This window comes from Cyclopterus lumpus, chromosome 1 (assembly GCF_009769545.1).
Source record: "Cyclopterus lumpus isolate fCycLum1 chromosome 1, fCycLum1.pri, whole genome shotgun sequence".
NCBI lineage: Eukaryota > Metazoa > Chordata > Actinopteri > Perciformes > Cyclopteridae > Cyclopterus > Cyclopterus lumpus.
In genome coordinates this window covers 3,279,630-3,289,471 of record NC_046966.1, presented here as the reverse complement: position 1 = coordinate 3,289,471, position 9,842 = coordinate 3,279,630, and the positions used below count along the sequence as shown (strand labels likewise).

Here is a 9,842-nt window from a genome sequence, read left to right as displayed (position 1 = left end):
TGCCTCGAGGAATGTGAGTATTAATATGACTTGGAGGAGTTGATTCATTTAGGCTGACATATTCTTCATTGCTCAGCCAGGTTTCAGTAAGACACAATAAATCAATGTGATTGTCTGATATTAAATCATTTACTAATACAGCTTTAGATGACAGAGATCTAATATTTAGGAGTCCACATTTAATGATCCTGTTTTGTTGCACTGTTGCAGTAGTGATGTTAACATGTTATGAGGTTATTTTGTATGACTCCTCTTCTGGTACTTTTGATTTAATTAATTTAAGTGGCCGTGGGACAGACACAGTCTCTATAGAGTTAAGGTTAAGGGTGGGTAACTGCTCGAATGGAAGTGGAGAGAAGGGTAGAAGACTACAACTCTGCATCTGCTTCCTGATCTGAACCCTGGGTCATGGATTAAGTCCGTTAATCAACTTCAAGTAAAGTACATAATCAAGTAATTTGCCAAAAATGGAGCGCACCATTTTTACAAAAGACAGTTACCAAGAGCCAACAAGCCCATCCGTACAAAGAGTGCATATTGTTGAGGAGGATCTGCTGATGATTGGGGTTTTTGGAGGTATCAGTTGTACATTTCCAAACATGATCCTAGTTCAGTGGCAGGTGTCCGAGGTCATTGGGTCCAGACCCGGTCCACATGCAGAGGTTTGTGAGAAGATACAGAACAATTTGAGAACAGTTTTCATACTCATCCCTTTGGTTGACCTTGTATTAGGATAGAATGCAGTGGTTCAGTCCGTGGTGCACCGTATGCTTTAAGGGACGGTCTTTTAGATATAGAACAAATAATGAGCTAAGTTATAGGTAATATGTCATTCAATGAGCTCAGATCATTCCCACACACACATTTGCTTTACCATGTTTATGATGAATATGTTGCTGTGTTTAAAAACAGATGGAAGTCCTAAAAATTCACTTTTGAAAAGAAACCCATGTTAGGAAGAGATGCATTCTGGGAGGAGAGAGGTGCTTCTTGAAGGCTGTAAATTTGGAGGCACCAGCCTTAAAATGTCAGTAGAAAATATGAATTGGATGCAAGGCATTTTTTAACGTTGGAAGAAGCTGATATTTGTCTTTTGTCATTTTATGATAAAAAAATTAATACAATTGTATGTACCTGAACATGTAATATGTGTTTAACAACACGTTGTTTCATCTGATCTCCCGAAAAGTTCCATGAAATTAGAAATAAAGTGGAAAAAATTGTACGCAGTGTCATCATAATTGGTTTGTTTCGAGGGAAATTATTTAGTCATTCAAATGTGTGGTTCCATCTATAACAAATCGTATGATTTACTTCCAGTATTGTGCAAAAAAAGAACATTTCACTTATTATTTTTTGATGTGACCAATGTATAAGAATTTGCCAATGTGAATTACCTTTTGATTTTATTCCTCACAAGTTGGTCCAGAAATCACGGTCTTACAACATGAAATGTGTGCAAATCAGAGGTGGAGGAAGTAGCTAATCAGGATTGTAGTGTGCTTTCACCAGTGATTAGCATTTCATTAGCAACCCCGTGGAACACAATGTAATGTGAGCCACATGGTCCGTCAAGCCTCACCCGCTCCCCTTTTAAACTTGTTTCTTTACCCTAATAAATATATAAGAAATATAAATTATATTTTATTTTTTTAAACTTAATATTTTAATCCCCTGTCTTATTATTATTAGACCTTTATTTAACCAGGTAAAATCAATTGAGAACCAATTCTCATTTACAATGATGACAACAAATATATTACAGCTTAACTATCAATAGTGAAGCTCAGTTTTCTCACCCTATCAATTTGGTCGACCTGTGTGTCAAGTGTGTACTTATTCTTATTCTGGATAGTGTGTGCCCCATGACATATCATACAATTGCCAAAACCAATAATACAATCATTTGATTTTGAAATGAGGTGTTGGATGCTGTTATTAAAGGCAATGTCTTGATGTCAAAGATTTATAGAGATTTCTGAAAGACACAGTTTGAATGAGGTCTGTTTTGAAAAAGACTGTGCCCAATAACTAATTAATGATCAAAAACTTTGCAATGTGTTACTTTTAGACTCAGACTTACATTTCAGGTGTTTTGACACATACAAAAAAAGTGTATCAATCACACGTCACAGTTTGTCATCGTCAATAATGCATCATAATAATTTAAGCTGATACTGTCGGCTTTTCAGGTCATATGATCACACTATTGATTGAAAATGACATTTTAATGCATATTAATGTCAATTGGGACGTTTTGAATCTTTATATACACGATTAACACAATTTGTGGGTCAAGATGTGTGTTAACCTGTTGATAAAACACCATGGTGCGCATATGCGTGTTTAAACAGTCCGCTACGAGAACACAGTTCTCCTCATAGCTTCATGTTATTGTGTTAAATAAACACAAACTTGACCTGAAGGTCGCCACCACTTCATTTTCAGGATTTCTTCTCTTAGTTAACGAGCTAATCACTCTTCTTAGTAACGGTCTACGATTTATTTTCTCATCTGCTTGGTGGTCGCGTCCATTCCTCCATAGGGGTGGACGACACCGAAGTATTTATTAAAAGTGGCCCACAACTCGATGTCTACCACCCACAGGGTGGCTATGTGGACTTACTGTTCCGAAAGGCACGCCGTCGCCCGGTATCGGCTCATCAAAAGGGCACAATAACCCGTATTAACGGGTTATTATGTCGCTTGCCGCTTGCCGCGCACCCCCGCCGCTCCGCCGCGGTGGAAGCGGCTGGAATAACCTTGGTGTGAGCCCAGTTGAGCGGCAGGAGAGACGAGCGAGAGAAGCTGAACGGCGCGGCGGCGGCAGATCAGAGATCTCTGGGGTGAACATGGCGGAGACCGTACGCTCGCTCTTCGACTACAGGGAGACACACAGCCTGGAGAGCAACGGAGAAGGCGTCAAACCGGCACCGCCGCTGCGAGGGTGAGGGAGTCGGTTACCCCGCGACATACACAAATGTGAAAGAAAACTGCTTCATGACGGTGTTTTGTTCCCCAATGACAGCGAGACTCGGGTGGGTGTGCGCGCCCGAGTGTGTGTGAGAGAGTGAGGGTGTTTTTGATGGAGCTAAAGTTGTAAACACACGTCGTGTGTGAAGTTAAAGTCCAGTTGGAAGTAAATGATGAGAGAACGCGGCTCGTTGGTCTCGTGCGAGGTCGTTTAAAAAAAAAAAATTTCGAACGTAAAACGCCACCTTACAAAGCTGTTCCAAAGAGGTGTGTGTGTGTGTGTGTGTGTGTGTGTGCGTGTGTGTGTGTGTGTGTGTGTGCGCGCGCGCGAGTGCGAGTTCGCGTTCGTTTACGTGTGCGCGCCCCATGTGTGCACTGTGTGAGTGTGTGTCTGACACTGAAATCATCTATTGAATGTTTTTTTTAAATGACATTAAGAGCGACTTTACCAAATACACATTATCCCAACAACAGAAACACGTGACGAGGGCCGAGCTTGAATGCGTTACTTTCAGCCCTGAAAGTTTGATCATGTTGTTTCTTAAACTGTAAATAACCAAAACAAAAGTTTTCAGGATCATAACTTACAATGCAGCGGTTCAATATGGCAAAAGTTATGAATATGTTGGAATGTACATACTGTCAGAGCCTCTCTTTCTCTGCGCGCGCCTGTGTGTGTGTGCGCGCGTGTCTCTGTTAGTGTGCGCGCGGACCCGCGTGTAGTGTGCGCGCGCATACACGTGTGGTTGTGTGAGAGTGGGAGAGAAAGGCACACACACAGGGAGGGGGAGAGAGCGTGAGAGAGAAAGGAGCAGCTCTCTCTCTCTCTGTGTGTGTGTGTGTGTGTGTGTGCGTGTGTGTGCGTGTTGTGTGTGTGTGTGTGGTGTGTGTGTGAGAGAGTGAGACGGAGGGGGAGTGGTGTGTGTGTGTGTGTGTGTGTGTGTGTGTGTGTGTGTGTGTGTGTGTGTGTGTGAGAGAGTGAGACGGAGGGGGAGTGGTGTGTGTGTGTGTGTGTGTGTGTGTGTGTGTGTGAGTGAGGCAGAGAGGGAGGGGGAGTGGTGTGTTTGTGCTTCTGCGTGTGTGCGTGTGCTAGAGCAGAGGAAGGAGGAGGGAGTGTGTGTGTGTGTGTGTGTGTGAGAGAGGGATGGGAGGGGGAGAGAGTGTGCGTGACAGAGACAGACACTGTGTGTGTGTGTGTGTGTGTGAGAGAGTGTGTGTGTGTGTGTGTGTGTGTGTGAGAGAGAGATGGGGAGAGGGAGGGGGAGCACAGTGTGTAATAAGTGTGTGACAAAGAGAACAGGAGTGTGTGTGTGTGTGTGTGTGTGCATGCGTGTGCGTGCAGTATTGAGTGAGTGTGTGTGTGTGTGTGTGTGGTTGAGAGAATGAGTAAGTGTGTGTGTTGGGAAGACAGGGTGTGTTTAAGAGAAGGGAAAATGTGTTTTTTAGAGTGTGTGTGTGTCTGTATGTGTGAGAGAAATAGAAACTAATAGTGTGCATGTGGAAAAAGAGAGCAGGGAATATAGGTGTGTTTACTGTAAGAGAGAGGGACTGTGAAGGACATGTATGTGTGTGTATGTATGTTTGTGTGTGTGCGTGCGTGTGTGTACGTGAGAAGGAGCATATAAAAAGTGTGTGTGTGTGTGAGAGAGAGAGAGACAGATAGAGGGGAAGTGTGTTAGAGGCACAGGGAAGGGGAGGGGAGAGTGTGTTTGCGCATACGTGTGTGTTAGGAGAGTGGGGGAGGGAATGTGTTTGTTTGTGTGTGTGTGTGCGTGTGAGTGAGTGAGAGAAAGAGAGAGAGTGTGAGTGAGAGGGATGGGAGGTGTGTGTCTGTGTGAGCACGAAGGACTGTGTTTATGTGTAACCAAGTTGTGTGTTGGTTTCAGTGTGTTTAAAGGGGATGGCAATCAAATGTGTGATGGTAAAGAGAGAGAGTGTGTTTGGGTGTTGTGTGTGTGATGTTTTAGATTTTTTTAAATTGTTGTGTGTGAGTGGTGTCTAAAAGTCAAAAAATAAAATCTAGTATTTGGGGTGCAGAGATGATGCTGTGGAAACAATGCAGAAAGTGGTAAAGGGAAAGGGGGTGTGTCTGTCTTTAAGAAACTGAGAGACGTGTGTGTGTGTGTGTGTGTGTTTCTCAAGAGAAGAGAGAGGATGGAGGGTGTGTGTTGCAGAGAGATAGAAAGAGAGCACAGGCTGAGTGTGTGTGTATGTGTTTAAGAGAGAGTGGAGAGGAGAGGAGAAGGGAGTGGTTGTGTGTGTGTGTGTGTGTGTGGTGTGTGTGTGTGCATCCAATTGCATGTGCAAGCTTTGAAACAGAAGGGGAGGGTGTGTGTGTGTGTCTTGGAAACTGAAAAAGAAGGCTTGGTAGTGTGTGTGTGTGTGTGTGTTTTTGTGTGTTTCTTCGTGTGTATGTGTGTCTTTTCTGTGTTTGTGTATTTGCTCTGGAAGGAGGTGTGTTTGTGTGTGTGTGTGTGCCTGTCTGTCTTTGTGAGTGCGTGTGTGTGTGTGTGTGTGTGTGTGTGTGTGTTTGTTCTGCAGTCAGTAAGAGAGGGAGGGGTGCGTGTCAAGGGGGAGAGACAGACACAAGGTTTGTATGTGTGTGTGTGTGTGTGTGTGTGTGTGTGTGTGGCTCCTAGACAAGGGCAGTGTGTTTGTGTGTGTCATACAGAGAGAAGGAGAGAGTGTTTATGCATCTACTTTGTTTATGAAAGAGGAAAGGACAGTGTGTGTGTGTGTGTGTGTGTGTACGCATGCTCAAAGGAAAAAAGTATGTTGGTGCGTATGTGCACACTGTGTGGGTGGTATGGTATATGTGAGAAGGGGGGGGGGATTGGTGTGTGTCTGTATCTGTTTTATTATTGAGGATTCTGGCGTGTGTGTGCATTTGTGTGTAATCCAAACGTATGTTGGAGAAACAGTTGCGTGACAAGTGGTTGTGTGTGTGTGTGTGTGTGTGTGTGTGTGTTTGTATCTGCATGCACACGTAATATATGGCTGAGAAAGAATAATGTGTTTGATGGAACGTGTGTGTATGTGTGCGTGCGCGCAATATAATGGTGGAGAGAATATAGTGTACCAGATATGCATGAGTCTGAGAATCTGTAATGTGCATATTGCACGTATGCTTGCCTGTGTAAGAGGGAAAAAGTGTGTGTGTCAGAGATGGAACATGAGACTGTGTGTGTGTGAGAGAGAGAGAGAGAGAGAGCGAGAGAGAGTGTGTGAGAGAGAGAGAGAGCTTCCCCTAATGTGTGTGTGTGTGTGCGCATGTGAGCTTTAGAGAGGGGGGGAGGGGTGTGCGTGCATGTGAGCTTGGCTAGAGAGAGGATATTTGTGTGTACTCTGTGGGTGTTTGCGTGCCTGTAAGCCTGAGAGGGAGGGGTGTGTGTGTGTGTGTGTGTGTATATGAGTGAGCGCCTGTTTGCATGCCTGTGTGTGTGTGTGTGTGTGCGTGTGTTTTCTACATGCATGTGGGCCAGATAGGGGGAGGGGTGTGTGTGTGTATGGACGTGTTTGTTTGTGTGTGTGTGTGTGCACATGTGGACTGGACAAGCTGCGTGTGTCCGTATGTGTGCTCACGCATATGTGGGTCTTGAGTATGGACGTGTGTGTGTGTGTAAGCTGGAGTGAAGAAGGGAGAGAACTGTACAGGGAGAGAAGAATGAGAGAATCGATGGAGAGGGTGAGATGGACTGAGACAGGAACGGAGGGAGAGACTGAGGGGTCAGCTCACTGTAGAGGTGGAGGTGAGACAGATTTTGGTTGGCAGGAAAGTTCCCAGAAACCCAATAACCCCCCCCACACACACACACACACACACACACACACACACACACACACACACACACACACACACACACACACACACACACCCCCCTCCCAAAACCACAGCTAACTCAGAAGAAAACAGTGTTTTTTCTGGGAAAGCCGGTGACCTGTCGGGATCAAGTGCTAGCTAAGCCTGTCTGTGTGAGCGTGGACAACTGTTGAAGATCTTTTTTCACAACTGACTCCAGGTCTGTGCAACGATCCCAAAAATGGCCGCTTATTGCTCTTTTAAAAACTCTGATCGTACGATTGTCTCATCACTTTTGAAGTTGTTGTTGAAAAAAAAATATAATAAAAATAGTAAATAGTAAATTCACAAAAACGACGAGCTTGATTTAGACCAAAAATAATGCAAGAGTTGAAAGTGTCTCCATCGTGTCTCGGAGAACGGACGTGTTTAATTTGTCCGGCTGCCTTTTTCCCCAAAGGTTGAAAATGATGAAACATTCACATCGGTATTATTATTATTATCATGGTATTGTCATGCTTACAGAGGTGTGATGTGTGTAGAATACCAGCAGATGGCGCAGTTGCACGGAGGAAAGTTGCTGGAAGTGGTGTGGCCTGCGTCTCATTTGTTATCGGGTTTGATTTTTTTTTCTTCCAATTTTGTATGTTCAAAGGCGAGATGTGTGGCTGGTGCAGAGGGAAAAGAAAGGGAAAAAAAAGAGAGGAAAAAATCTGTTCTCATGTGTGAGCACAAAACACTCAGAGAGAGAGAGAGAGAGAGAGAGAGAGAGAGGAGAGAGAGAGATGAGAGAGAGAGAGAGGAGAGAGAGAGATGAGAGAGAGAGAGGAGAGTAGAGAGAGACGAGAGAGAGAGAGAGAGAGAGAGAGATGAGAGAGAGAGATGAGAGATGAACGAGAGAGAGAGACGAGAGAGATGAGAGAGAGAGAGAGATGAGACGAGAGAGAGAGAGAGAGAGAGAGAAGAGAGAGAGATGGACTGAGAGAGAGAGAGAGAGAGAGAGAGAGAGAGAGAGAGAGAGAGAGAGAGAGAGAGAGAATCACGAGTCCAGATGAGAGAGGATCAATACCGAGACAGTGGGTCTGGTTGATCTCTCTCTCTTTGTGTCTCGTCTTTTTCTCTTTTGCTCCCTTTTCCTTTCTTCTTCTGTTCTATTTTCTTTCCTATCCCGTTCAGCTTCTTGCCTGTCTTCTTCTCCTCTGTTTTCTTCTTATTTTTCTCTCTCTTCTCTGCATACACACACACACGCACACACACATAGAGGCACGCGTGCGCACAGAGAGTAATGAACACCTCAAAATCCAAAGCACGATCTTCCTATGGCCTACTTTTTAGGAGCCTCTAATGTCACGCGAGTAAAAAATAGACTGATGGGAAAAACAATACAGAGATCTGTGGCAGCAGAACGAGCACGCCGGGTTTTTTGTTTGGGTTTTTTTGGCGTTGATTTGCAGCCCTCCAGAGATACCCGGCCGTTCTGGACTCACACAGGTGGCTACCGTTTAACGGCACACTCCTAAGCGGTGATCCGGGACGGGGGCGGGGTCAGAGCACTCGACTGTGGACACCTTGTTGTTGATGGTGTGTTTCATCGGATGTTATTTGTCTGGTTCTTTAAGTCATGAAAAGTAATTTAAGAAAATGACTTGGATGTAAAAGTCTCTTTTTATTTTATTAACAGTTCTTTAATGGCTGATAACATTTGAGAAACCTTTTCTGAAGATTCCTCCAGGGTTTGGTCTCAGAACTAGTATCACAAATTAGTCACTTTCAGCCCCATTTATGCCGTTTTTATTTTTGTTGATCATGTTTTAGGCTGAAAAACTGAAAAAAAACCCACAGTTCCTCCCGAACTGCTGACACAGTTACTTCAACATTTAAAAAGTGAAGTAATGGCTCAGGGTTACGAATGCACTGGAAAGATTTGTCCTACGGTGGTCGACAGGGGACAATATTCACAGATCAGTGGAATACATGTGATTAGGTTACTGGGGGGGGGGGGGGGGTCAAACACCCTTCTTACCTTCACATTAATCTGGTGTGTGGGGAGCAAAGGTGGAAACGTTTTTCAAAATCCATAAACTCAAGAGTCTCTTTCCGACTGAACCGATTCCCCTTCGTTCAAACGGCGCAGATCACCAGAATCCAAAACCACCGGTAAGAACCAGTAAAGAGCAGTTTAAATGGCCGTCGCCCCCGTTAATGTCTGATTGTTTCTGTGTTTTTTTGGTGCTTTTTTTTTGGGGGGGGGGGGGGGGGGGGCGACAGTATTGTTTACTCATATAGGAGGGAAACGCAGTTCGTATGGATCCATCGGGTGGCCATTGGCTTATCGGTCACGCTCTGACCCTTATTGACGTTTGGCTAGTGGGTCGATTGATGAAATGATAATCGTGTGTGTGTGTGTGTGTGTGCTCTCTGCAGGCGCGGCTGTGGGAGGAAAAGGAAAGGGACGCCCGTGAAAGTCTTTGTCACACACATTGAGGAAGAGAGCGTGCCTGAACACAGCTTCAGCCCAGGTGTGTGTTATATCTGCATGCCATATTCTTAGTGTGTGTGTGTGTGTGTGCGTGTGTGCGCGCAACCTACTTTTGTTTGTGTGTGTGCTCCAGGAGATGAGGTGATGACCTGTGTGTGTGTGTGTGTGTGTCCCTGCATACTTGTATGTAATCCTTTTATACTGACTGTTGCTGTGCTCTCAGGTGATCGTAAAGAAGCAGCAGAGAATAAGCGGTCCATGCTGGACGGGCCCTTCTACAACACGGATCCCGCTCCCCACTACTGGTGAGTGTACATTTATATTTATTTATATATATATATATATATATATATATATACTGTATATATACACACACTGCTGTTTTTTGGGACGGCTGCCGATCTCGACTTGGCACTCGAGGGCACTTCTGAATTTCCCCGGTCCTCGGGACCCTGAAGCCCTGAAGGTTCTCATTTGAACCATATCATCAGGCTGATTTACACCTGAGGAGTCGGGAAGAATGCAGGCGACTAGTCGGAGAGGGGAAAGAAATCCGCAACACTCTTTGAGGACTGCGGATTGAGAATCAGT

The 9,842-nt window shown here is 44.7% G+C and overlaps 1 protein-coding gene across 2 annotated transcripts in view; it reads left to right on the top strand.

The window, feature by feature from the left end:
- Positions 1-2,684: 2,684 nt before the first annotated feature.
- LOC117744277 overlaps positions 2,685-9,842 on the top strand; it is a 17,142-nt gene continuing 9,984 nt past the window's right edge. For both annotated transcript variants that reach the window (XM_034552507.1, XM_034552588.1), the window contains exons 1-3: positions 2,685-2,947; positions 9,197-9,291; positions 9,475-9,556. In XM_034552507.1, coding sequence (XP_034408398.1) covers positions 2,700-2,947; positions 9,197-9,291; positions 9,475-9,556 — 425 coding nt within the window. In that variant the 5' untranslated portion in view covers positions 2,685-2,699. The remainder of the gene's footprint in view (positions 2,948-9,196; positions 9,292-9,474; positions 9,557-9,842) is intronic.